This window comes from Micromonas pusilla (genome assembly GCF_000151265.4).
Source record: "Micromonas pusilla CCMP1545 genomic scaffold MICPUCscaffold_2, whole genome shotgun sequence".
Classification (NCBI taxonomy): Eukaryota; Viridiplantae; Chlorophyta; class Mamiellophyceae; order Mamiellales; family Mamiellaceae; genus Micromonas; species Micromonas pusilla.
Window position 1 is genome coordinate 2,013,457 of NW_003315883.1, and position 24,649 is coordinate 2,038,105.

Consider the following 24,649-nt stretch of genomic DNA (forward strand, 5'->3'; position numbering starts at 1 on the left):
CGACTGCACGTACAACGTTGTACCTTCGAAGGTACTTCCGTACCTTCGAACTTCCGGAAGTACTTCGCAAATAGGGCCAGATACTTCCGTACGTGTACGTTGTCCTTCCGAAGTACGAAAGTACGAAAGTACTTCCGTACTTCCGTACGAAGGTACAACGAACGTACTACCGTACTTCCGTACTACGTGTACTGTAAGGAATATGATTATCTCAATGCGCACAACGTGTACAACGTTGTACCTTCGTACAACGTACCTTCGAAGGATTGTGATATTTAGTATGGCTAATACATGTAGTGTGTTGCTGTGTACGTGCACGTGTACAACGTTGTACTTCCGGAAATAGATTTACTTCCGGAAGTATCATAAGTTTTTTTACTTAACAACTTTTTATGTTGTACGGAAGTACGAAAGTACGAAAGTACTTCCGTACCTTCGTACACCTCCCAGTACTACTTTCAGTGACAACTTACGTACAACGTACGCCAAACAAAAAAATTGCCTATTCCGTGTACACGTACAGCTGTATTGTACGTAGCTATGTACTGTACAGTAGCACAGGCCTCCGAAGTATTCCCTGACTGGTGATTGGCTGCCAATCTGCAAATTAGCGACAACTGGCATGTCGGGAACCCTAGTTCAGTCGCTTCGAAAGCGTCACTCTCTCCTGCACTCCTCACTCACAGATTGTAAAATACTATGGCCGCTTTCGCCACTTGCACTCCGTCTCTGAAGGTAAGCATGCACTGTTCATTCAAAGTCTGTTGATTCGGCTCGTCCGCTTCGCGTTCCATTTTCGCGAACTGCAGCTTTCGCGATCGGGAAAATCCCTATCCGTTTCACCAGTCCGTCAAACCTGGCCTTACACAAACGAGTGGTGCACATGTTCTGCGAAAAGAACACGGCGACGTTCGAGATATATTCGCCTGTACCTCATTTGATTCGACTGCTAACAGGTTGATTTTCGCGGCTCAACCACTGGCTTCACGCGTGGCAAATCCGTCAAGGTACGGCGTTTATCCTTTCCAGTTTGTGCCCTTGGACACTGCTCGATTGGCAAGAGAGCTCCGAAATGAATACTTACAAGTATGTTATCTGATATAAGTCGTTTTGTAGGCGGTTGTTGTTACCACTGTCACTGAGGCCAAAGTAAAGGTTGCCATCAACGGTTTCGGACGGATCGGTGCGGTCACCAGACTACGAACACTTGAACTCAATTCTTTCTTGGTGACGTTGCCCTGTTCGTCTCACGATAATGTGATTTAGAAGATGTCTAATGCATTGTTACGAATACTGAAATGGTGTAAATTCCTTCTTTACCTGAAACAGGACGCAACTTTGTCCGATGCTGGATGTCTCGTGGTGCGGACTCTCCTCTTGAGGTGGTGTGCGTGAACCAGTCTGGCGGCGCGAAGCCTGCTGCGCACCTTCTTAAGTACGACTCTATTCTTGGCACCTTTGATGCCGACGTGAAGGTTGTTGATGATGAGACCATTTCCGTCAATGGAAATATTATCAAGGTTGTGTCTGACCGTGACCCCCTCAACCTTCCGTGGAAAGAGATGGGCATCGACATTGTCATCGAAGGCACTGGTGTGTTTCTTGACGGACCTGGTGCTGGCAAACATATTCAGGCTGGTGCCAAGAAGGTTGTCATCACCGCTCCAGCAAAGGGCAATGATATTCCGACATATGTTGTTGGAGTCAATGCGGACACGTATGACCCCTCTGCGAACATCGTTTCTAACGCCTCCTGCACAACAAACTGCCTTGCGCCCTTCGCTAAGGTACTTGATGACAAATTTGGCATTGTCAAGGGCACGATGACCACTTGCCACTCTTACACCGGGGATCAGCGCATCCTGGACGCATCACACCGCGACCTTCGACGCGCCCGCGCTGCTGCCCTCAATATCGTACCCACATCCACTGGTGCGGCGAAGGCGGTTGCTCTTGTGCTCCCTCAACTCAAGGGCAAGCTCAATGGTATTGCGCTCCGTGTCCCCACCCCGAACGTTTCTATTGTTGACCTTGTCGTCAATGTTGAGAAGAAAGGAGTGACAGCCGAGGAGGTGAATGCTGCTTTTAAGGAGGCCTCTGAAGGTCCCATGAAGGGCATTCTTGCTATCACTGAGACTCCTCTCGTCTCAGTTGACTTCCGGTGCTCTGATGTGTCTACCACTATTGACGCGGCGCTCACTATGGTGATGGGCGACGACATGGTCAAGGTGGTCGCGTGGTATGATAACGAGTGGGGCTACACCCAGCGCGTGGTTGACCTCACCCACATTGTTGCTGCCGGTCTCATCGAGGGAGGCGAAGTCACTGTTGGTGATCCAATGGATGCTTTCTGCGCTGACGACCCCTCTGCTGAGGAGTGCAAAGTTTTCGATTAAGTCCTGCACTACATGGGCGTGTGAAGTTGAGGAGCCAGAGAGCAAGGCCATGTACTAAATGAAATGCTGTGTGCCCAAGCAACCTAGCTTCACGGCAACTTTTTACAACTTTTGAATCCACAAGCACAATCTACAGCACCTATTCTTGTGAAACGCCTGACCATCTTATGAATGAGGAGCGTGCACAAAGCCCTCCAAAGAAATCCTTTTGGGGAGGGATCAGGCTATCTCCACCTGCCTCATGGTGAATACCAAAGTTTTCACTCTGTGCCTGACACAATATGGTCGGAAATCTTCCACTCATAAAAATATTTCTCAAAAATATTCCTTGCACTCGCCTCGCGAAGCCAATTTGCAGCCCAATACATCGCCTTTTAGCCGATGTGAATTGCCGAAGGGCTGATACCGCAAGGGCTTTCCTCGTGAAACTCTGTCGCCACCACTTCAATATATTTTGAAAGCTCCTTCTATACTATGTTATGTTCATTTTCCAGGCAACTAGTGATTCGACTGATACAACATGCTCCACTCAGAGGGTACTGACTTACAGAGATCAAGTCATCAATGTAAATAGAGTCTATCGACCCGTGGCTCATAGCCCCTAACGTAAACACAACTGGCACTTTTTCTGGCAAAGTTTTAACGTATTGTCTAAGGTCACTGACATATGGAGCGCTGAAAGAGAGCCCCACTCTCTTAGCACCAGCAGGAAAGTATTGGTAAACCGGCGATTTGACCACCTTGATTAACTTCTCAGGGCCATTCGTTGTGCGTATGGAGAGTTTCTGGAGGAGCTGAACCATGAGTCCACAAAATCGCTTAAAAGTACGCGGGATGCGGGTGTTCGGGCTGACCTTGAAAAGTACTTTATTGTTCGTGTGGACGTATACTTCATTTATATGACCGGCCTTGTTAAGGGGACTATCAAGGATCGCGAGAAGCTCCTGGTGGACAATATCAGGGCGATAGCTCGCCGGATCCCTACCGTTGCGGCGAAGAAAGTTTGCGTGGTCGTCACAGTTGAGTAGTTGGTATCCTTTTCCTATCTTTGCTGTTTCCAGAGAAGCCTTCTCAAGGACGAATACGAACCTTCCTTCAGCTGCGGAGTTGTCGACATCAGCTATCGGCGGATTCATCGTAGCAACGATCTTTTGTTATTCGGGGGAGACCTTGTAGTGTGTGTGTGTTATTTCAAGTCTCCGTGACGTGCAGCCCTAGAAATCTGCTAGTGTGTTTTCACTACGTGTACAAGACATGTTTTCTCGAAGTATTTGTTGCCTTCGTGTCTGCTGACTGCGCCGCGAAGGTACTGTACGAAAGTACAATGTACTTTCGTACGAAAGTACTTTCGTACGAAAGTACGAAAGTACAAATGTAGTACGGAAATAGATACTTCCATATGAAGGTAATAAGTTGCTTACGAAGGTACCTTCGAAGATAGATATCTATACTTTCGTACTTTCGTACGAAGGTACGAAAGTGTCCATACTTTCGTACGAAAGTACTTTCGAAAGTACTTTCGTATCATACTTCCGGAAGTACTTCCGTACTACCGTACCTTCGTAGATAGTTGTACTACAACTTAGACTACAACGTTAGTTGTGTCAACGAAGGGCATATGATATACTTTCGTTCCGGAAGTACGAAGGTAATAAGTTGTCTATTGTACACGTACGTGTACGTGTACACGTGTACGTGTACAGTACCTCCGGATATTTCCGGAAATACTTTCGAAAGTACGAAAGTACGAAGGTACCTTCGAAGGTACTTTCGTACTTTCGTACAAGATATCATACTTCCGGAAGTACACGTACAGTGTAGTGTACTGTACAGTACACGTACGTGTAGCCTAGCTAGCTAGCCCTAGATGTATTAAATTAGTAGCCCTTGATTGTAGATAGCTAGCTAGGGCTAGATAGCTAGCTAGTAGTACTTTCGTACGAAGGTATTCAGGTATCCACTACCTTCGAAGGTAGTGGCTAATATCAGCGAGAGGATATGAGCTTAGAGAGGATATTAAGAGGATGGCGTATGAGCAAAAAGTCAGAGCATAGTACGTTTTAAGGTACTGTAGTCCTCTACGTAATTCGAAAAAAACCAGCAAAAAAACGTACTCGTGTCAAAAACCAGGTACAAAAGTGTACGCGCGAACACCCGCGCGCGAAACCTATCTTCTCCGCGCGCGATGCACGTCTGCGCGCGAAACTTTGCGTGATGACAGTTCTAGGGCATGCGCACAATGTCAAGCCGGGGTTTTTCGAATTTCGCGCGAGTCGCGAAGAAATCGCAGAACTTGCCCGAAATCGCGATTCGCGACGATCGCGTACCCCTCTCGCGGCAGAGAGCATGAACGCGAAATCCCCGGCTTGGCAAGTTCGGCATTGAAGCCCGGAACGCGATGGTGCACAAGAAAATCCGTTTAGATCTCATTCGAGGAAGGAAATAGGTTTCGCGTCGAGGATCAGCTCTTTAAGAATTTGCTTCATCGTGCCACAACGCCTGGACGGGCTGTAATATGATAGATACATCCGTACTTCCGTATCAAGGTACATTACGTGTACTTCCGTCCGTATCTATTTCCGTACCTGTACGTTGTAGTTGTACACGTACGTGTACAGTAGGCCCTCCATAACGACGTGCTTCGGGAAGTACGGAATTAGTACGTGTACGGCATAGGGCTACAGTAGCCCTAGCTAGTGGCTATCAGCGAAAGGATATGAGCTTTTTATAGAAGATAAAAGGATGAGCGTACGTGTACGTGTACTGTATGACAAAATTGTCAGAGCGTAGTACGTTTTTAAAAGGACGAGCTCATCCTTTTAACTGCCGCGCCGCGCGAGGACAGTCAGAGAGGCGCGCGCCGCGGTTGCGGCCGGAGCGTCAAAGCAAATATCGGCTAGACAGTGTAACCGATCTGTCCGGCGGCGAGTTTTATACACCTGGGGCGCTGAATCAGGCTGTACCGGCGCACAGATCCGTCGTTTGCAAAACAGACTCGGCGTTACGAAACATTTGCCGTCTCCTGAGCTCGCGCACGCGACCCCGGAACTTCGTAAAGACAGTTCCAAACGTGATAAAACTTCATGAGTATATCCCATGAACACATGCGCACTTATTCAAATATCGCACAGCGTAAAAAAAACACGATCGCTTGCGTCGGCAGTCGAACTCCGCGGGTCGAGGCTGTAGCTGCGAAAAAAAAATGCTCTTTTACAAATCGACACGATCGCGCCAGTCTATGCTTTGCTCATGCGATTCAGACACGAACGCGATCGATCCGCGCGCCTCGAGGGTGATGTCATCTAACATGCCGTGCAGTTACAGAGCCAAAAACGGCGTCTGCGCGATGTTATAGCACACCGCGCGCTCATCCTCTTAATATCCTCTCTAAGCTACTTTCGAAAGTACGAAAGTACCTTCGAAGGTAGTTCTAAGCTCATATCCTCTCGCTGATAGCCACTATCCTATCTAGTGTACGTGTACACTGTACAGTATCTATGTTGTACACGTATACGTGTACATTACGCGTACTTGTAGTCTATGTATCATATGGACTCATCAGTTGTATTCTTTTTTGTATGACATGATATCATAGCCCTACGTGTACGTTGTAGTCTATGGATAGGAGATCTAGCTAGGTGATAGGATCCTCTAGCTAGCTAGCTAGGTAACATAAATAGAATAATAATATTATTAATAATAATAAAATATGATAACAATAAAGGGCTATTATAATATAGAAGTAGTATGGATTCCGTAATCCGTGCGATAATATCTACTGTACGTTGTACATGTATCATAGTTATCTACAGTACGGGGCATGAATCATTTTATTTATTATGCTAGGGCTGAATAACTTCGTTGTACGTGTACTGTACGTGTACGTGTACATGCTTGCTTGACTCATAAAATAATACGAAGGTAATAGTGTACGGACGGATGTACTTTCGTACTTCCGGAAGTATTGAAGTACATACGTGTAGAGTATGCACGGAAGTACTTTCGAGAGTAATAACAACTTACTTTCGTACTTCCATAAAGTACTTCCGTGTTTCGTTCCGTCCGTAACCGGTGTACACGTACAACGCGTTACGCTTGTATGTGCAATAACGTGTGGGTTCAGCGACTCACACTGGTCTACAGTACACGTACACCTCGGAACATTTCTTCGAGTTTATCGATCCGTGCGCGTCCCGCGAACGCAGTCGTTTCCGGATAAGCGATGTTAATCGAGAACTTCTCGGTCAAATCGCCGCACGTCACGTACTCGACGAATTTTATAGAGTCTTCTTACACGTGTGCAACTCCAACACTGCTAATCTTTGTTTGAGTCTGCGATTTTTCCGTTTTCGATGTCAAATAGAGGTCCTAGTGACTTCGTTGGACGATCACCACTACCGCAACTTCTCGCAAAGTCTGTTCGCTTCTTGTCACTCTTGTTTCTGTACAGGTACCATGACACGAAGTTGACCTCAGAAGATCTAGGAGCTGGAAAATCTGCTTGGACTGTAGAACCTATCGAAACAAGGTTTCACTTCAAGGTGAACCGCCATGCTCCGAAACTAGGGTGCGTTACGTGCTGTGATCATCGGTATCTTCTTGGATAATCGTCTGAATGGAGAACAAAATAGTAACCCTTTCCTGACACGCACTTGCTGCACAACAGGATCATGCTTGTAGGTTTAGGCGGCAATAACGGAAGTACATTGACCGCTGGAGTCATTGCCAACCGCGAAGGCATCACCTGGAAAACCAAGGAAGGCGTAAGAGTTCCGAACTATTGGGGCTCTCTCACACAGGCAAGTACTTGTCGTGTCGGTGCTATCAACGGACAAGAGGCCTATGTTCCATTTAAGTCTCTTCTTCCCATGGCAGAACCCAACACCATTGTTTTCGACGGTTGGGACATAAGTGATATGAATCTCGCGGACGCCATGGAACGCGCAGCTGTTCTAGACTGGGATCTGCAGAGACAGTTGACTCCTCATATGAAAAAAATCGTTCCGCGCCCAGGAATTTTCGATCCCAAATTTATTGCTGCCAATCAGGAAATACGTGCAAACAACTGTATCAAGGGCACAAAGCAAGAACAGATGGATCAAATTCGGCACGATATTAATGATTTCAAGACAACGAGTGGAGTGGATAAGGTTGTTGTATTATGGACTGCCAACACCGAGCGGTATTCTGAGCTTGTTGTTGGACTCAACGACACGGAAGAGAATTTGCGTCACTCGATTAAGAACGGTGAGCTTGAAGTCTCGCCCTCGACGCTGATGGCGCTAGCTTGCATAGACGAGGGTGTTCCTTTCATCAACGGATCGCCGCAAAACACCTTTGTGCCTGGTGTAGTAGAAGCTGCGGTTCGTCTGAAAAGCCTTATTGGCGGCGACGATTTCAAGTCAGGGCAGACGAAGATGAAGTCTGTGCTAGTTGACTTTCTAGTTGGTGCCGGAATCAAGCCCACATCTATCGTCTCCTACAACCACCTCGGCAACAACGATGGGATGAATTTATCGGCACCCCAGACATTTCGATCGAAGGAAATCTCGAAATCAAATGTTGTTGATGATATGGTGAGCTCTAATAGTATATTGTACAAGCCTGGGGAGCGTCCAGATCACGTTGTGGTTATCAAGTATGTTCCAAACGTTGGAGACAGCAAGCGTGCAATGGATGAATACACCTCTGAGATATTTATGGGCGGGCGCAACACCATTGTGATACACAATACGTGCGAGGATTCTTTATTGGCAGCACCACTCATTCTGGATATGTGCCTGATCGCAGAGCTTTCCACGCGTATTGAGGTGAAATCTGATGGAGAAGAATACCGTAGTCTGCATCCAATTTCGGTACTACTTTCGTATCTCACAAAGGCACCACTCGTGCCAAGTGGTACCCCAGTGGTGAACGCACTCGCCAAGCAGCGAGCCATGCTGGAGAATATATTTCGTGCTTGCATCGGACTCGCACCAGAAAACAATATGCTCTTGGAGCACAAGTGAGAGCCACCTGTTTCCATGGTCCTACGTAGGCGACCAAGATCTATGCATAACTATGGACAATGGGAAACAGTCCAGTTCAGCCGCACATACTACAGGTATATCCCCTCTTGGTCGACTATGCGTGTCTTGCACGGCTTCGTATCTAATAAGAACATACCAAGTAGAAAGCTCTGTGTCATGTAATGTAAGTAATTTTCGTGCTCCTTTTATGAATAACACGTGTACACGTATACCTTCGTACTGAGCTGTACATGTGAGGTACCTTCGTAGCCCTACAAGTAATGTTTGTTTATATTACGAAGGTACCTTCGAAGGTAGATCGTTGTACATTGCATGTACTTCCAGTCGGCACCAAGCTCCATAGCACCCAACCCACCACAAGGATCCCAGCCAGAAGAACAACGTTGTACTTCCGGAAGTCTATTTCCCGCCGGAAATAGATACAGTACACGTAGTTATTTTATTAAAACTGGTATGGACGGGACTTGTACCCTCGAAGATAGATACACACTGTACACGTACAGTATGAATAAGTAAGGAAAATACTGTAGGGCCTATTAAAAATAAGTTGCGAATTGTTTACGAAGGTAAATTTTATTATTATAAATGTATGTACGTGCGTGAATATGTGTATTACTTTTTATTATTATTATTATTATTATTATTATTATTATTATTATTATTATTAATATTAATATTATTATTATTATTATTATTATTATTATTATTATTATTATTATTAAATTATGAGTTGTTATGATATTATCGTATTCATATCACACACTTTCGACTCTCTCACGCATGCTTCGTATATAAATATGTAAAATTGGCTACGAAGGTATCACTTATGTAGCCCAGCCAGTCGTAGCCCTACATAATACGGAGGTACTACGTATGATACAGAAGTACACACGCTATTAGATACGTACAGACTTCGAAGGTAAGTTGATGCTACCGTCCGGAACGAAGTACGGAAGTACGGAAGTACTTCCGGAAATAGATACTTTCGTACTTCCGTACAACTACAACGTGTACACGTACTTCCGTACAAAATATCATTTATCTACAATAATGTTTACGTTGTTATTTTTCGAAAGTACGAAAGTACGTGGCTACGTACTACCTTCTTCGTACATAGCTACTTAGCTAGTGTGTAATATCATAGTCGTGTAACTGTCGTGTACACGTACACGAGTCGTACACGTACATACTACATACCTTCAGAAGATATTTAAACTATCTATCTCTACGTGTACGTTGTACTGTAGATAGATAGATGAGTGATAGATGTATGTCTATCTCTATCTCTATCTCTACAACGTTCGTTGTACGTTGTAGTGCTAGAATACCTTCGTACTAATGTACACGTACTGTAGGAAATCCAATGCGAGAAGGGACCTGGGGACGGGTAACTGAAAACGTTTTCACACTGCCCGAAAAAAAATGCATCTCCGAACGCGACCTCGCTGCCAGAACTGCCCACTGGAAACGCGACAGAACGGATCCAGCCTCTGACTAAAGAGCTAAGGAATGACGTGACCGAAACGTGACTCTTTGTCCATGCGTAGCCTGGAGAGGGGCCCAAATTCCAATACAAGCTATTTGGGGCAAAAAAAAATTACACAGCAATTCTTTTGGTTCGTTCCTGCGAAGTGTAGGATGCCGGCTACTGGCTGGAGGGTGACTTCTTATTCGTGAAGGAAGGAGAGGGCGAATATGATGTGCGTGGGTACGACGAGAACGAAGGCGTCGTGGAGGAACTCAATTTGGGCGTCGCGATCGTGTAGTTTATCACTCGTGCGACGGACGATAGTGAGCAGATTTCTAGGGCTGCACTTCACGGAAACATATATATTAATAATTAACACACACACAGGTAGCCCACACACAGGTAGCCCTCAACAGTTGTCGCGCTCGGGACAAAAGACGAGCTCGCAGCACGAGTGCTCGCTAATTTCGTCGCGACGCGCATTTCTAAGGCGCACGATGTCAGTCGTGATATCCCGCGCGTCCATCGTGCTTCCCTGCGCGCACGTCCACGCTACAGGTGCGGCGGTTTGTCCTACTCAGCATCGTTGTTCTCCCGAACGAATTGTCGGTGTTCGGCGCCGAGTCACGCGCTCTCGTGTGTACGCGCTCGCAGACCAAGACAGCCACAACGATAGCTCAGATGCGGTTGAGATCAGAGGCGATTGGAGGGCGTTCCGGTGCGTCTTGGACCGACACCATCCCCCCACCACTCCGGGGCGGGTAAACAGTTTACTTCAGACGACTGACCAAGCCACGTGCTTCCCCTCGTTCCCGAATCGCACGCGCGCAGAGCGTCTCTCGTAAAACAAGAACGTGATCCCGAAATCTCGAATGAGCTGGCACATCCCCAATATAATCACGTCGTCTTGACCGTCCAAGATGCGAAAGCGTCTGAAGGAGAGTCAGCGTCAGGCACTGTGGGCGGTTGGGCGCACGCGCTACAGACCCCGGAGACCGGCTGCCTCCTCGTCGCGCATGAGAAAACGTCAGACTGGTGGAAACACACTGTCGTTCTAGTATTGCACCACGATGATGAGAAAGGCTCGATAGGGATAATTTTAAACCGCCACACGAGCCGACCGCTGTCTGTCATTGTCCCGGAGCTAGACTGCGAGCAGAATGCAGTGCTGTTGGCCTGCAAGGTTGGCATCGGCGGTCCCATGGGGACGGAACGGAACGCGCGCTGCCTCGTCGCACTAAGCAGAATATATATCCCAGGTGTTACCACAGAGGTCGTTCCCGGGTTGTGGCACGTCAGCAACTTCGAGGCTGTGAAGGAGACGCACGCCGCATCACTTCTCCTTTTCGTGGGGTACTGCGGGTGGACGCCAGGGCAGCTCAAGAATGAAGTGGATGCAGGGGCGTGGTATCTCGGCGTCGCGAGCGCGGATACCACGCTGAATCTCGCTTCGTCGCGGATAAGAGGAGTTGCGGAGCCGGGAACGGACGCAGCGGCGGTCCTGTTGGACGGCGCAAGCAGTACCGCCTCGTCGCTGCATGATTTGTCCGACAACAACTTGTCGCTGCCAGGGAGCGATCTTATGGGTGAGGCAGCATGGGAGACGGTGAAGTGCATGATCACTTGAGCAACGCTCGTAGGTTCGTGACAAACGAACATATCTCCCATCGCCCATTCCTTTGCGTACATTGAGGTTCGAACAAGATAATCATACAAATTTGGTAGTTTTGGTTAGTTACCATAAAACTAGCCCAGCCTGCTGCCGCCGTCACCTCAACTACAAAACTCAAGGAAACAAGTAACTATCTGCTCAAAATTCTACCACAAAGCACTCGCTTACTTCTTAGGTGAAACTTGGTGTCCAATAACAATCCTGTTACCATAGGGACGACCAAAGGCAAAAGAAGCGGCAGGTATACCGCTATTTTGTACACAGGAGGAAAGTACAGAGTGGAGAAGTTCTCCCTGTGAAAATGTAAATTTGTTGCAGTTTCAGAAAAATGCCTCGCAGCCAATGCTGTAACCTCCATGCGCGGCTGATAGATATCGACATGCATTGTTTCGGCTGCTTCAACAGTAGTAACGGCATAATTCGCTGCTGAACTCCTCAGCGACATAACCGCAGATGATGCACACGACAAATTCTTCAGAAGTTCCGAAAACAACCACTCATCCTTCTCAGAAAAAATGTGTTGAGAAAATGTGGCGCCAGCCTTCCGCGACTTGAACCGCGAAAAAGTGGGCGAACAAGAGCGGATAACGGTGGGCCCCACAATAAAACCGTCAATCGAAGTTGACATGCACAGCGATATATGGCAATGGCCTGAGGTGAAGGGCCAGATGTTATTGATTTCGCCGGTTGTTATCAAAAACGTCTCTTTTAACGTTGTCACGGTCTTTGACAGGGAAGTGATGCAAAAAATACTGTTCGGGACAACCAAAAGGAGATATGAATAAATATTAGTCGCGTTATGGTGCAGAATTGATCTGCATTTCATAAAGTCACCCAAATCATAGGTAGGGGCGTCAGCAAAACGAATATCTTTACCAAAGGCATCATGCGGGGCGCAAGCTCCACTGCACATGCGTGATATGCAAGAGCTTAACAGTCCCAAGTCCACCGACATATCTGCGTCCGTGTTTATGAATTCCGTCGACCACGCTGCTCCGAGACCTTCTCCGTCATCCTCCTGAACGCTTAACGAGGCTGCGTTGACTTGATTGAGCCATTCCAGCGAGCATGTCCTAACATCACTACCTAATTCAGTTTGGAACTTGGCACTCGTCATTTCCCGCGTCAGCGGCGTAATCACCCACGCGGGCGTGCCGAGGCATATCGTGAGAACGATCGTAGATGTACTCATTTTGAGACGTTTGCTCCCGGTTGGCCGACGAAGTCGCATAACAAACCTCGGGCTACATGTGAGCCAATCCCGTTCTGCGTCGGGTGAGAAGCTCATCATAAAGGAAAAAAAACGCGTAGTCATTTCAAGCAAGGAATTAACGTCCTTTAAAAGGTTTAGTGAAAGCACGATAACGAGTGTTGCGGAAACGAAATACTCGCTGTACATAGGGGTTCGTGGAAGTTGTAATAGTAAGGTTGGGCCACTGAGAGGAGCGCCCGAGCGTTGTCTCTCGGACACTTGACGATCCGATTAACGGCCATTGTCAGGGCGCAACCGCACATGACTGGCCGTATTTACCTCCATGGAGCCGAGGGAGCCTCTGGACGAAAGCGCGTTCATTCAGTACAATGTAGCCCTGCATACGTGTACACGTACAGTACACGTAAGTGTACAATTAGCTTTATTGTAGCCCTACAACGCAAGTACCTTGAGTATTAAACGTTGTACACGTACATGTACACTGTAGCCCATGTATAAACGACGTTGACATGGCCGTTCGCAGGGTCGCCTGACACTTGGAAGAGAAAGCCTGGCGCATGCGCGGTCTGGCGAAATTAAACGCTTAGGCCACCAGAACCGGGGAAATCTTCGATTTTAACGGCATTGTGGAGCGTTGCCGATACACGTTACTTCTGCGTCACTTGCAAATCACAAGGTTTCGAGGATGGCAACTATAGTTGGAGTTGGTGTCGGCGTGTTTGTGTTAACGATTTTGATGTACGTCTCTGTGACTCAAGTCCTATTTCTCATTGCTGATAATTTTGCTTCTTATAACGCATCACTGAGGTCCACCATTCACAGGATGATTTCCATTCTCGCTTGTTATCTCGGAGGTGGAAGCCGGTATTCCAAGTAAGAACGTTAGGACTTCAAACGACCTCAACTTCTCTCGCAACTAATCTTCGATGTTCTTCAGTCAAATTTCATTTGGCACGACCACACTCTTTTTGCTCGTTGCCGTGATTTTACTGGTTTCACCACGCGGGGAAAGTAATAAGAGTGTCATCGAAACAGAAATCGAAGTGAGCTACATTTCTCGAGCATATTGCCAACTTGAATTTTGAAAGTTTTAGCTTCTCTCCTGACATCTATTTTATGTACTTGTCAGGGTTATGATGACACAGTGACCCATCGTGCACTGATGTTGGCATCAATGTTGATGGCTATGTTTGTTGCTGGAGGAGGCATTGTTTTTTCTCATCTTTCATCGCCTGTGTTTTCAAAGCCCGTTGACCATCAGATCGATGTCTTGAGCCTCGAAAAAAAGGGAGGTTCCGCTGATATCCGCTGATAGGAATCTTAATATAAGCACATTTTTTTGTGATCAGCTGTCAGCATGGATTTGTGATGAGCTTTGTAGTATCTCATAGTGTATTGAATCACGTCAAATCGATTTTGCTTACAATACTATCATCGTCTTGCTTCGCATGCACTTTACCAACTTTCACAAACAAGCATTTATGAGTCAGCTCTAAAATTTACTAGGACTTCACTTGCAGGTCTCATTTATCTATCCCCTTTATTCTGAGTATCCTCCGCTTCTTTCTCTTTGCCTTCACTTGCATGCAGATTAGCCTGCCTATGATCATTTTTAAATTCTGCTTCATTAACGCATGCATCTTGGACACTATCATCGTGAAATGTGTCCTCCACTGAAAGCGCGAAAGCTTGCTGGAGAAGAACACTGTCGCTTAACACCGAGTCTGCACCAATGCTCGATGGGGAAATAGTTCTTTCTTCCTCATCAGAAATAATTGTGGCTGTCAAGACTTTCGTGTCTGTGGGTGGAGCATTCACGTCTGTAGCAGTTTGTGCTTGTGCTTCTTGTCGTGCACGCTCCTCTTCAAGCGATACACGCAGTGCCATAAGAAGTGCTGGATCATCTTCCCCATTGACACCAGCAGTGCTGTTGAAGCCCTGTAGAGCAACTTGACCTGCGGCTGCTGCTGCTGCTGCTGCAAATCCGCTTCCATGATTGCAAGAATCTTCATCCAGAAAGATGGGTGTGTTGAGGAGTACATCGGCAAGAATCTCCCCTGGAGGAACTGTTACCAGGTTGCTGTTCCCATTTTTACTCACAGCTTCAATAAAGGCACTGAGTTTCTCAGCATTCTTTTGCACATCACCGAAGCTGACAACGTCAACAGCTACATTACACTTTTTCAACTTTTTCCCAACTGCGATGAGCTCACCGTGTTCGGTATTAATCGGACTGCCAATGAAAAGAACGATGCGCATGCGCTGATGCTTGTTCTGGCGGTGCTTCAATGCAAGATGTGCCACCTTCAAATAACAAGTAAAATAAAAGTTCGTCAGCTACGTCGTTCGCAGGAAGTGCAAAAAATTTCACAGTGCCTAGGGATGAACGAATAAGATGATCAGTTAACGAATACCTGTATTCCTGTGGAGAAGTTGACTGCACCCTCCGTTGATATGCCATGGACTGAATTAAGCACTTGCCCGAGGTCATCAGTTGGAGTCACAAGAACTTTTGGTACACTCCCAGCCAGGCTGAGTACACCGACACTGTTCTCTGGATTAGATTGCGTTTTAGCACCCGCTAAAAGATTGATAGCATCAGCTTCTGCCTGCATAACGCCGGCTGATTAGGCAAGAATGAGGGAGCGTTGAACGACAACGTTGCCACGTTGACAAATAACTTGGGGAAACGTTCGGAGCACTTACTTGTAAACGTGTTGGCAGATAGTCGGAATTCCGAACATGATCACTATTATCGATGCATATGATGGTGGCCTCGAGCACCATGTCGTTCAGCCCAAAGAATGTATACGAGCTAAACGGGTGAAATAAAAAATAGGCTATGAAAAGGCCAGTTCTTTTCGGGCTTTTTCCGAGTACAACGTACAACGTACTGTACACGTACATACGTGAAGGTACGTCCTACGAAGATAATATCTGTTCAGTATAAATACCTGTTCAGTATAAATAAGTTATCTTATTTATGTACAGTACCGTTATTGTAGTACGAAGGTAATAAGTTGTTACCTTCGTACTTTCGTACAACTTATCAGGTACTTTCGTACTTTCGTACTTTCGTACTTTCGAAAGTACGTGTACTTTCGTACGTACAGTACACGTACAGTAAGTTAATAAAACTTTAACTTCGTTCGTAATATGCATGATATCTTCGTATGATATTATTTTTACGCACGTACTACTAACTACACGTACTACTACTACAATAATACCAAGCAAGATAAGAGTGTAATAAACAACTTACGTGTACGTACATGTACAACGTAGACCTGCCTGCGTGTAGTTGGACAATTGTCGTAGACAGGTATTCTATACGAAAGTACTTTCGAAAGTACTTTCCGTACATTCGTAGACACTAGCGTAGCATTACGTATCTACGAACGAAGGTACTTCCGGAAGTACTGTATGTTGTATCATACGAAAGTACCGACCTTCGTACACACGTTGTACAGCGTTGTAGTTGTACTTTATACCTCAAGTTCTTACCTCAAGTTCTTTTCGGTTTTTTTTCTGGCCCTAAAACACTTACACCGTTTGCAAAACTGAAGTGGCCAAAAATTGAAAGGCATTTTCATCCCACGGGATCGGAAAGGGATTTTCGGTCGATCGCGAAATCGTTTTCCGGCGTCTTTCCGCACCCGCGCGCGCTCGACTCGCCCCGCCCTGTTCGCACCTTGCTTGTTCCCTGGGGGGATACCTGATACCAGCCTTCCCAGTCAGTAACCATGATCCAACCTGAACTCGTAGTTCCCACTCTTTGTGATGTACCTTACCCACGGTAATGCCTGATACCCGCTCCTCTCTAACACTTTTAAATACCTGACCTGCACCCCTGATACGGTGTAGTATGGAATCTCAAACTTGCACGTGATCGGGGGCTTCTTCTGCACTGGGCCATCATCCTCTAGAGCAGACACTGAGGGAAGGGAAAATTTCGCACGCATCATGATTTCCTTCCCACCCTGCACGCTCTTTATCTTCCACAGCATTGCCTCTTGCTCCGGGACATATGCCACGCTTCCTAAACCTGTGTTTACCTCCGGCGATGTCGCATCTGATGAAACTGGTAGTTTTATCTCCACGCCTGTGGCTTGTAGCCTAGATTTGAAGTGCGTGCGAACCTTCACAACGTATTCAACCCTGGACCTGGAAGGTCGATTCACAGAGGCTTCAATCCATATCAGCGGTTTCACGTTCGCAGTCGATATGCGATAGTTCATGAGGTCGAAGTGCCCATCCGGCGGGATGAAAGAGATCGTTCGATCGTTCTCAAACCGAGCCAGGCGAACACATTGATGAAATTTAATATCATCGAGCTCAACACTCTTTCCCTTTGTACTCCGGTTCTGCGCGTGCAACATGATTTTATCGTTAAGGCCGAGTTTGCACTCTGGCATACCACTGAGGTATGCCCGCAGTCGTAATGCGCCGAAGGTTTCCGAGTTCACAACCTGTCCCGCCGCGTTTACTACGATGTTCAAGGATTCGACCACATCAAGGAAGACTTCATTTTTTTGATACCGTATGCCTTCACTTCTCCACGATACGGCGTTCGTGACCGCCATGGGGGCTTTAGGGGCTATGAGCTGATGCGCGCCGACGGTTATGAACTCGCTCAGGATTTTCGCCTCTGTAAACTGCGGGTATCCGTTGTCCATTACCTCATCTAAGAGCTCGTAGATTATGACAAAATTGTCACGAATGGACTCCATTCCGTAGCGTCATACATACGATTACACACGTTTTTGTAGCAATGTTTTTTTCGCGACGTGAAAAATATGCTGCATGTAGAGCATTCGAAGAAAAGAATCGTGACGCGTGGACGACGCTAATACATGCAGCCTCACCTCCTCGAGGGTCTTGAAGTAGTGTCTGAAGATGTCAACCAAACGGTGTAAAAATGTGAGCAATGCAGCTGCATTACAATTGCTCTTCGTGATCGCTAGCAAGTACAGGTTGTTGTGCGTGATATAAACGTACGATACCTCCGCATCAGAATCGTACATCACAGGTTTAAGCTCGGACTCAGACTCTGCGTCTTGCACCGTAGCGTAGGGTTCAGCAGAAGCAGAGTTCGGAGTTGAGAGTGGACGGACGACGATTTCGCCAAGCCAGGTCGGTGTGATCGGTGTGTCCTGTAAACATAGGGTTTGCCATACCCTCGCGACGAAGCGATCGATGCACGCAGGAGAGATGTCACCGCGCCAGTCTCTAGAGAGGAGTTTCTTCATGTTTCCATCCAGAATGTGAAGCACAGAGCAAACCGCGGGTGAAGTCATCGTGCTCGACGATCTGCCAGCTCGCACGCAGAATATTGATATTTATTCTATAGACCAGATGCGCTAAGTCACCAAATTAACGCCAAATTAACTTGCGATTTTTTTATTCAAAATTCGTATGAGCGTCAGTCAGACGCGCCCCCTCACGTCCGCGCTTTCCCATGCGCCGCCGCAGCTTAGATTGACCTGAACCTTTGCACAGCAGCCAATTGCGATTTTAGACAACAGATCCATGCATTTGCGCCGCGAGAAAAAGACGGAAAGATCGTTTTCGGACCCCTAGGTAACTTTTATTTCTTTTTTCTTTTTTTAACTTTTAGACCGTTGTTTACAAGTCAAATTCTCCGTATCCGCGCAAAGTTCCCCAGGGGTCTGAAAACGGTCTTCCCGTCTTTTTCTCGCAGCGCAAATGCATGGATCTGGTGTCTAAAATCGCATATGGCTGCTGTGCAAAGTTTCAGATCAATCCGAGCTGCGGCGGCGCATGGGGAAGCGCGGACGTGAGGGGGCGCGTCTGACTGACGCTCATACGAATTTTGAATAAAAAAATCGCAAATTAATTTGGCGTTAATTTGGCCGATACGCGGCTGACTGGGCGTCATACGATTTTCACTTAGCGCATCTGGTCTATTTCCGGACGGAAGTATTCATACCTTCGTACATACGAAAGTACTTTCGTACGAAAGTACTTTCGTACGAAAATAGATACTTTCGAAAGTACTTTCGTACGTACGTACTTTCGTCGAAAGTACTTTCGTACGAAAGTACTTCCGTACTTCCGTACGAAGCGAAGGTATTATCAGATCTGAGTGAGAGTGTCAGAGTGCTTTTGGGCTGAAGGCACACACGTGTAGTGTACGTGTACGTGTAGCCATAGACTATTTTTATCCTGACTTCTTGCATTCCTCTGCAACGGCGTCACAGTTGCTTGCCCATATATGCAAGAGTCCATCGTGAAGATCTGTGGGAAACTTTACCTTATTAATATCTGATTACTTTTCTTGAATTTTCACAGTAAATGAGTGGCAGCTTCTCGGGTGCGATCAACCCAAGTTCTGCCTCTCAGCAGCTCCAGGCTTTCGCTGGACTGCAGTTATCGTACACTCGCACGCACATACGATTATGTGCCACATCCCATGAATCTATTAACTCGCGAAGCACCGAATGCGCTCATTTGGCAGCACTTCCACTATCTAGCCGACATAAAGACGTTTCGGCGGCTCCTTCAAAGCTCTGCAAATTTAGTCTTTTGAGAGGTAATAACGAGAAAGGTACAAGAGTAAGCTTTTCATGCTTTGCCACCAGCTCCACGGATTCACTGGAAAACGCACCTTGGAACGATGGTAGCCCCAAAACGTTTGACGTGGAACAACCTTTGAAGGTCAACCAGGATATTCTTATTTATCAAGCTCGACAGTTGCGCAAAAAAGCTACGAAAATGCGCAAAACAGACCAGCGTGTAAAGGTGCGCCTTGATGCGATTCGCGTCTTCGAGCGTGCTAAGAATATCGACCCAAGCGACGGGCGCGCCTACGTCGGAATCGCGAGAGTGCTGCGGCAATTGGGTGACAACGAAGGGGCGCGACAGTGCTATCAAGATGGTTGTGATGCGACAGGAGGGGACAATGCATACATATGGCAAGCATGGGCTGTACTCGAAGATAGTGTTGGAAATATAGCAAAGGCTCGTCAACTTTATGATGCGGCAACAGCAGCTGATAAGACTCACGCAGCCGCGTGGCATGCGTGGGGTATGTTAGAAAAAAACCAGGGAAATTTTCAACGTGCAAGAGACCTTCTCGTTAAGGGCGTGCGACTGGTTCCTGAAACTCGCGCCAGCCCACACTTATTCCAATCCCTGGGAGTCATGGCAATGGAGCGTCGACGCATGCAGGAAGCTCGAGAGCACTTCATGGCTGGTACGAGAACGGATGCTGGGTCACAGTCTGCAGCGCTATGGCAAGCATGGGCTTTGCTGGAATCACGAGAGGGCAACAGTGACATAGCACGCAAACTTTTTCAAAGAGGTCTTCAGTCAGACCCAGAAAACAGATACATCTGGCTGTCTTGGGCCGTCCACGAATCTCGTCAGGGATATGTCGACCGAGCAAGAAGTCTTCTGGTGAAAGGTTGTAAGTTGAACCCTAGGGATCCGCCACTGTTACAAGCACTGGCAAGGTTAGAAGCTGCTGATGGGAATATTTCTGTCGCGCGAAAGTTATTTGAGCAAGGGACCAAGTTGGATCCCCTTCATCAGGCTAATTGGCAAGCATGGGCACTGGCAGAATGGAAAGACGGGGATGTTGCTCGCGCTCGGGAGCTTTTACAGCGTGGCATTTGGGTGTCACCCCGGAGTTACAATGCATGTCGTCTATTCCATGCGTGGGGTGTTCTTGAGGAACGAGAGGGTAATTGCTGTCTTGCTCGACAGTTATACAAATGCGGAGTGAGAGCTGACCCATCGAGCGAGGTCACTTGGCTTACATGGTCACTCATGGAAGAGAAACAGGGAAATGATATACGCGCTGCTGAACTGCGTAGCTTATGTGTCCAACAGCGAGCTGAGGAAGCCATTGGGCAGTCTGACCTTAGTCCAGCAGCTATGTTCGGAATTGACTCAGCTTTAAGGCCAGTTTTGCGATCATTAGCATCGCTCGTCGGGAACCCGAGCACTTCCTTGCAAGATGACATTGATGGTCAACCAGATATGATGCAGACCGAGCTAGATGTAGTGCTGGCCGAGCCCCTTTTTGGCGTCAGTGGCCCTGACGAGCTGTAGCACACGTCCTAAAACTTATCTTATAGTCGTGAGACTGTGTCAGATTAAATGTGAGGCGATGTCGTTTTCTAGGCTGATCTAAACTAGTCTACGTAAATACACTTAACAATATGATACTCGATGGCACTGAAAATTCAATTCAGGACGCCTCAGAAACATCACAGTATTGTCCACTCTTGAAGTTATAGTGAGTTCCCAAATTATCGTAAGTTGTGCCAACGCGTCCATGCCTGACATTCGACATGGTAACCTTTACCTGTACAGAGGTCAATTGACTAACAGGCTGCCGGCACAATATCATTCCGAGGTGTGAGAGGACCAAGTGCAGGCGATCCTGGTCAAAAAGGTACCAATAAGCAATCAAAGCCTCGAGAGAAGAAGCCTCACGATGTTGAAGTGTTTTGTGTCCTGAGCGGGACTCGTGGCCAAAGTTGCGTCCCCATTCGAGAATGCTGATTTCGTCATCGGTAATTGTACCGTCAGCCAGCAGACGCGCCAGGTGGTCACTCATTGCTACTGACGAACACCAGTTGAGTTTAGTGGCCTCCTGTGGCCGTATCACAGTGCCGCAGGGTGAAGTTCGACCGGCTTTCTCTGCTGAGCGGAGTATCATGTGCTGTCTTGCGTAAAGTTCCCACACGGCGTCTCCAAGATATGTGTATGCCAGGGCAACATCAGGTCCTCGATCGATAATCTTGACAGGAATCGGCACAAGATCACCGGCTGTACGTTTGGCCTTCATCGAACATTCCCAAGAAGCGCGTTTCTTGGGCTGCTTGCTCCTGGCACCCTTCTTTTGGGGTTTTTTTTTTGCCTCGGTTTCGACGAGTCTGCGAGTAGATGGCCGACTTCTTCGGCAACCCCTGAAAGCAAGAAGAACCCTTCGAGAATGGAGAAAAACTTGATTTATGGAGAGATGACGCGGGTTCGCTGCTCCGTCACCGTTCGACCAATAAGTTGTTTGTTTCACGATGATGTGGGGTGGGAAGAACACCTTTTCGCACATATGCTTACGAAATGCTTACGTGTACGTTGTATGAACACACATACACGAGTAGGGCCCAAGGGAAGACGAATGCGCAGTCCGCGGGCAGGCGTGTGTGTGTGTGTGGTCCGCAGGTGTGTGTGAATAATACATCCTCAGTTTAGCGCAGCCCCAGTATACTCGTACAACATAGTGTACCTCACGTCCTCGTAAAGACCCTCCCCTTCCTCCCCTTCGTTCTCTCTCTTTCTTGTCGGTTCTCCGGTGAAGAAGACCCCCTGCGTGGTTAGGTGGGTGCGAGCGATGACAGGTGTGTGTGTGTGTGTGTGTGTGTGTGTGTTAGTGTGTGTGTGTGTGTTAGTGTGTGTGTGTGTGTTAGTTTGTGTGTGTGTGTGTGTTGGGGGTTGGGCAGGTGTGACTATAAAACGAGCGCTATCTACAGTACGTGTACACGTACTAGTACTAAAATCCAAACTCAAAAAGTCAACTCAAAAAGTCAACGGGTACTGTGCGAGTACGTGTACGTTGTACACGCACAGTACAACGTATGTACTTTCGTACGAAGGTACTAAGTACTTTCGTACCTTCGAAGGTACTTTCGTACTTTCGTACTATGTAGGGCTAGGTTTTTTCGATTTTTTTTTCCTGCGCCCTCAGAGCTTCTCAGATTTTTTGGCCAACTAGAGGCGAATAGGGGCGAATTGGACTCACTCCGATCAACTGATCGGCGTGGGATGAGTTTGGCAGTTTCTCGGTGAAACTGATCGATTGAGTTTAGAGATGAGCCCCCGTTTACCGTGCAGCGAAGCGCACCCACAGGCCACCTTGTTCCCCACAGTTTTTTCTGGTCTGGTGCCGACCACCTCCTCACGCGCGCAAAAGCTGCGACCTCGGATGCGCACTAAACCGCGTGATATCACGATCATCGACTAGAGGGATGCTAGTGTGCGAGTTTGATGCGTTTTTGGCGTAAAAGAGCTCACGAGTGTGAGTGTGTGGAGATTACAAAAATAGGGATCTGTGCGGACTCTTCTATTTTCCGCCCCACGAGCGTGCGCGCACGTCCAATTTTTGTGGTGGGGTAGAAAGTTCGAATTCTTACTTTCTTCTTGAACACTTTGACACACCTGCGACTGCGCAGGAGGCGGAGAGAATTCTAATTGAAATGGCTCCACTAGTGATCTGAAAAGGGTTCCCAGCTTAAAGCTGCGCCATCCGCCCACTGTTGAGTTAAGATGTCAGTTTGTCGTACTTAAAAAAAAGAGTTGGTCAAGAAAACCTTGACAAGCTGTCGCCGTTTACTAACACTCTCATCAGCAGGGCAAGGTGGGTCATATTTCTTCAGTATTTCAGCATACTCCAGGCCCATCTCAAAGTCTTCTATGACTTCATCTGATATATCCTTTTCCGAGACCCAACTGGGTGGCATCTCTGATATATTACGTTCATAAATACAGATACAAGACACAATGCAAAAATAGGAACTAAACTTGCCATCTAACCACTCAATAAGATATTCCTTTTGCTCATTTTCTGTTAAGCGGCAAGCTTTAATGGCAGCAGGAGGTACCTCTTCAAAAACGAAATCTTCCAGCGTCCTTGTAATAGATTCCATTATAGAACGACGGGCATATGTCACAGTAGTTGCCGGTGTGCTTAACAAGAGTCCTTCAATGAGGTCAAGAGGCTGTCGGAAAATGCTCAGTGGGAAACCATTAGTTGCACAAAAAGTGAGAAACGCACTGATCGTCCGGAAATATCTTGCAACTCAGGGTCTGCTCCAGACTTCACCAATGTACTGACAATATCCTCGTGCAAGTAACCTGCTGCGATATGAAGTGGAGTAAAACAGTCTTTGTCCTGCAGGAAGCAGAGTCAACGAACACGGTCGGGATAAACAAACTACATTGCTTGCCTTAGCATCAACTTCAGCACCATACGCTAGAAGTGCGCGAACACATTCCTGACTGCCTAAACCAGATGCATAGTGCAGACCACTGCCAAACATAAATCAGGCCCGATCCAAAATGATAGAAACTGGTGTACCTCCTATCATTCGCGTCGCGTGCACAAGCTAGCGCCTGGCCGCCACCTTTAAGCATCTCTGCGATCTCAAAAGCATTACCCTGAAGACACGTCTCTCATCCTTAGCATGCAAGTAAGTTTACTAGAAAAACATACAGTTCTGCAACATTGCCACCATTTTGCTTCGTAATCAGACTTCACATCCTCTGCAACCTGATCTGACCTAACCCTGTAGTGAAAAGTGTGACAACGATTGGATTCTGACCTTTGGGCACACATACCATATATTCATTTCAGGCTCAAACATTTGCAAGAGATATTCGAGAGTAAACCCTTTCTGAGAACGCAAAAGACGGACGCCTTTGGCAAATTTAACCCTCACCACACCGTCCTCTGAAGCGGCACGGACGAAGAGCTTTTTAGCCTAAATAATAAGCAAATGAGAAAATTTGCTTCTCGAAGTCATGAAGGCGCGGGCTGTGCTCAGACCGTTCTTGTGTGATTTAAGGTCTTCTTCGACCGCATGAGTCGATGCATGTGGATGCAGCACGTACGCGCAGGAAGGCAGGGACGCACTATCGATGAATGACAACGGTCCATCTCCAGTCTTAAAGCTCCTGAACACGCGATACGTGCAAGTCTTCTCTTCTAATGTTGTACACGTGTACGGAAGAGGGCTGCGTAGTACGGAAGTACTTTCGTACGAAAGTATTTCCGAAAATAGATATGAATACACATACACGTACAGGTACGTGTACAGTACCTTCGTATTAGTGAAGTACGGA

At 47.1% G+C, this 24,649-nt stretch overlaps 11 protein-coding genes across 11 annotated transcripts; 4 read left to right on the forward strand and 7 right to left on the reverse strand.

Annotated features, from left to right (window-relative positions):
* Positions 1-377: 377 nt before the first annotated feature.
* GAPDH_5 (uncharacterized protein) lies at positions 378-2,668 on the forward strand. Its single transcript, XM_003056148.1, has 4 exons — positions 378-735; positions 957-1,007; positions 1,117-1,183; positions 1,330-2,668. Exons 1-4 carry the CDS (start codon positions 700-702, stop codon positions 2,394-2,396), a joined length of 1,221 nt encoding a protein of 406 aa, XP_003056194.1. The 5' UTR covers positions 378-699; the 3' UTR covers positions 2,397-2,668.
* A 163-nt stretch (positions 2,669-2,831) lies between these two features.
* Positions 2,832-3,559, reverse strand: MICPUCDRAFT_49493 (uncharacterized protein). The gene has a single exon (XM_003056548.1). The coding sequence runs from the start codon at positions 3,530-3,532 to the stop codon at positions 2,864-2,866; it is 669 nt and encodes a 222-aa protein (XP_003056594.1). The 5' UTR covers positions 3,533-3,559; the 3' UTR covers positions 2,832-2,863.
* Positions 3,560-6,543: 2,984 nt separating this feature from the next.
* MICPUCDRAFT_31973 (uncharacterized protein) lies at positions 6,544-8,612 on the forward strand. The gene is made up of 2 exons (XM_003056149.1): positions 6,544-6,963; positions 7,063-8,612. Exons 1-2 carry the CDS (start codon positions 6,749-6,751, stop codon positions 8,402-8,404), a joined length of 1,557 nt encoding a protein of 518 aa, XP_003056195.1. The 5' UTR covers positions 6,544-6,748; the 3' UTR covers positions 8,405-8,612.
* Positions 8,613-10,244: 1,632 nt separating this feature from the next.
* MICPUCDRAFT_65142 (uncharacterized protein) lies at positions 10,245-11,582 on the reverse strand (the record flags this gene model as incomplete). Its single annotated transcript, XM_003056549.1, has 1 exon — positions 10,245-11,582. One exon carries the CDS (start codon positions 11,580-11,582, stop codon positions 10,791-10,793), a length of 792 nt encoding a protein of 263 aa, XP_003056595.1. The 3' UTR covers positions 10,245-10,790.
* A 19-nt stretch (positions 11,583-11,601) lies between these two features.
* MICPUCDRAFT_55776 (uncharacterized protein) lies at positions 11,602-13,106 on the reverse strand. Its single transcript, XM_003056550.1, has one exon. The coding sequence runs from the start codon at positions 12,962-12,964 to the stop codon at positions 11,696-11,698; it is 1,269 nt and encodes a 422-aa protein (XP_003056596.1). The 5' UTR covers positions 12,965-13,106; the 3' UTR covers positions 11,602-11,695.
* A 249-nt stretch (positions 13,107-13,355) lies between these two features.
* Positions 13,356-14,202, forward strand: MICPUCDRAFT_55777 (uncharacterized protein). The gene is made up of 3 exons (XM_003056150.1): positions 13,356-13,651; positions 13,716-13,821; positions 13,908-14,202. Exons 1-3 carry the CDS (start codon positions 13,464-13,466, stop codon positions 14,088-14,090), a joined length of 477 nt encoding a protein of 158 aa, XP_003056196.1. The 5' UTR covers positions 13,356-13,463; the 3' UTR covers positions 14,091-14,202.
* Positions 14,176-15,570, reverse strand: MICPUCDRAFT_25348 (uncharacterized protein). The gene is made up of 3 exons (XM_003056551.1): positions 15,485-15,570; positions 15,193-15,387; positions 14,176-15,082 (listed from the first exon to the last, which is right to left on the reverse strand). Exons 1-3 carry the CDS (start codon positions 15,563-15,565, stop codon positions 14,306-14,308), a joined length of 1,053 nt encoding a protein of 350 aa, XP_003056597.1. The 5' UTR covers positions 15,566-15,570; the 3' UTR covers positions 14,176-14,305.
* A 942-nt stretch (positions 15,571-16,512) lies between these two features.
* On the reverse strand, positions 16,513-18,075 carry MICPUCDRAFT_14275 (uncharacterized protein; the record flags this gene model as incomplete). The annotated part of the gene is made up of 3 exons (XM_003056552.1): positions 16,513-17,502; positions 17,644-17,834; positions 17,940-18,075. The coding sequence occupies 3 exons, from the start codon at positions 18,073-18,075 to the stop codon at positions 16,513-16,515; spliced, it is 1,317 nt and encodes a 438-aa protein (XP_003056598.1).
* A 941-nt stretch (positions 18,076-19,016) lies between these two features.
* On the forward strand, positions 19,017-21,011 carry MICPUCDRAFT_55780 (PsbB mRNA maturation factor Mbb1, chloroplast precursor). Its single transcript, XM_003056151.1, has one exon. The coding sequence runs from the start codon at positions 19,094-19,096 to the stop codon at positions 20,852-20,854; it is 1,761 nt and encodes a 586-aa protein (XP_003056197.1). The 5' UTR covers positions 19,017-19,093; the 3' UTR covers positions 20,855-21,011.
* On the reverse strand, positions 20,872-21,943 carry MICPUCDRAFT_70784 (uncharacterized protein). The gene has a single exon (XM_003056553.1). The coding sequence runs from the start codon at positions 21,858-21,860 to the stop codon at positions 20,994-20,996; it is 867 nt and encodes a 288-aa protein (XP_003056599.1). The 5' UTR covers positions 21,861-21,943; the 3' UTR covers positions 20,872-20,993.
* Positions 21,944-22,805: 862 nt separating this feature from the next.
* On the reverse strand, positions 22,806-24,492 carry MICPUCDRAFT_65152 (uncharacterized protein). The gene is made up of 8 exons (XM_003056554.1): positions 24,146-24,492; positions 24,021-24,093; positions 23,886-23,965; positions 23,755-23,836; positions 23,583-23,699; positions 23,334-23,526; positions 23,119-23,270; positions 22,806-23,061 (listed from the first exon to the last, which is right to left on the reverse strand). The coding sequence occupies exons 1-8, from the start codon at positions 24,169-24,171 to the stop codon at positions 23,014-23,016; spliced, it is 771 nt and encodes a 256-aa protein (XP_003056600.1). The 5' UTR covers positions 24,172-24,492; the 3' UTR covers positions 22,806-23,013.
* Between the last annotated feature and the right edge of the window lie 157 nt (positions 24,493-24,649).

What these genes read in the sequence shown, in the direction of transcription:
- MICPUCDRAFT_25348 (XM_003056551.1), bottom strand. Translation starts at nt 15,565, where the DNA reads ATGGTGCTCGAGGCCACCATCATATGCATCGATAATAGTGATCATGTT. An exon ending in ATCTGCCAACACGTTTACAA is followed by an intron (nt 15,388 to 15,484) that starts GTAAGTGCTCCG and finishes GGCGTTATGCAG; the next exon opens with GCAGAAGCTGATGCTATCAA. An exon ending in ACTTCTCCACAGGAATACAG is followed by an intron (nt 15,083 to 15,192) that starts GTATTCGTTAAC and finishes TGTTATTTGAAG; the next exon opens with GTGGCACATCTTGCATTGAA.
- MICPUCDRAFT_55777 (XM_003056150.1), top strand. Translation starts at nt 13,464, where the DNA reads ATGGCAACTATAGTTGGAGTTGGTGTCGGCGTGTTTGTGTTAACGATT. An exon ending in GGTGGAAGCCGGTATTCCAA is followed by an intron (nt 13,652 to 13,715) that starts GTAAGAACGTTA and finishes GATGTTCTTCAG; the next exon opens with TCAAATTTCATTTGGCACGA. An exon ending in TCATCGAAACAGAAATCGAA is followed by an intron (nt 13,822 to 13,907) that starts GTGAGCTACATT and finishes TGTACTTGTCAG; the next exon opens with GGTTATGATGACACAGTGAC.
- MICPUCDRAFT_70784 (XM_003056553.1), bottom strand. Translation starts at nt 21,860, where the DNA reads ATGTGCGAAAAGGTGTTCTTCCCACCCCACATCATCGTGAAACAAACA.
- MICPUCDRAFT_65152 (XM_003056554.1), bottom strand. Translation starts at nt 24,171, where the DNA reads ATGTTTGAGCCTGAAATGAATATATG. An exon ending in GGTGGCAATGTTGCAGAACT is followed by an intron (nt 23,966 to 24,020) that starts GTATGTTTTTCT and finishes ACGTGTCTTCAG; the next exon opens with GGTAATGCTTTTGAGATCGC. An exon ending in AACGGCGACAGCTTGTCAAG is followed by an intron (nt 23,062 to 23,118) that starts GTTTTCTTGACC and finishes TTAACTCAACAG; the next exon opens with TGGGCGGATGGCGCAGCTTT.
- MICPUCDRAFT_49493 (XM_003056548.1), bottom strand. Translation starts at nt 3,532, where the DNA reads ATGAATCCGCCGATAGCTGATGTCGACAACTCCGCAGCTGAAGGAAGG.
- MICPUCDRAFT_55776 (XM_003056550.1), bottom strand. Translation starts at nt 12,964, where the DNA reads ATGTACAGCGAGTATTTCGTTTCCGCAACACTCGTTATCGTGCTTTCA.
- MICPUCDRAFT_55780 (XM_003056151.1), top strand. Translation starts at nt 19,094, where the DNA reads ATGAGTGGCAGCTTCTCGGGTGCGATCAACCCAAGTTCTGCCTCTCAG.
- GAPDH_5 (XM_003056148.1), top strand. Translation starts at nt 700, where the DNA reads ATGGCCGCTTTCGCCACTTGCACTCCGTCTCTGAAG. An exon ending in CTTGCACTCCGTCTCTGAAG is followed by an intron (nt 736 to 956) that starts GTAAGCATGCAC and finishes GACTGCTAACAG; the next exon opens with GTTGATTTTCGCGGCTCAAC. An exon ending in CGCGTGGCAAATCCGTCAAG is followed by an intron (nt 1,008 to 1,116) that starts GTACGGCGTTTA and finishes GTCGTTTTGTAG; the next exon opens with GCGGTTGTTGTTACCACTGT.
- MICPUCDRAFT_31973 (XM_003056149.1), top strand. Translation starts at nt 6,749, where the DNA reads ATGTCAAATAGAGGTCCTAGTGACTTCGTTGGACGATCACCACTACCG. An exon ending in CGCCATGCTCCGAAACTAGG is followed by an intron (nt 6,964 to 7,062) that starts GTGCGTTACGTG and finishes GCTGCACAACAG; the next exon opens with GATCATGCTTGTAGGTTTAG.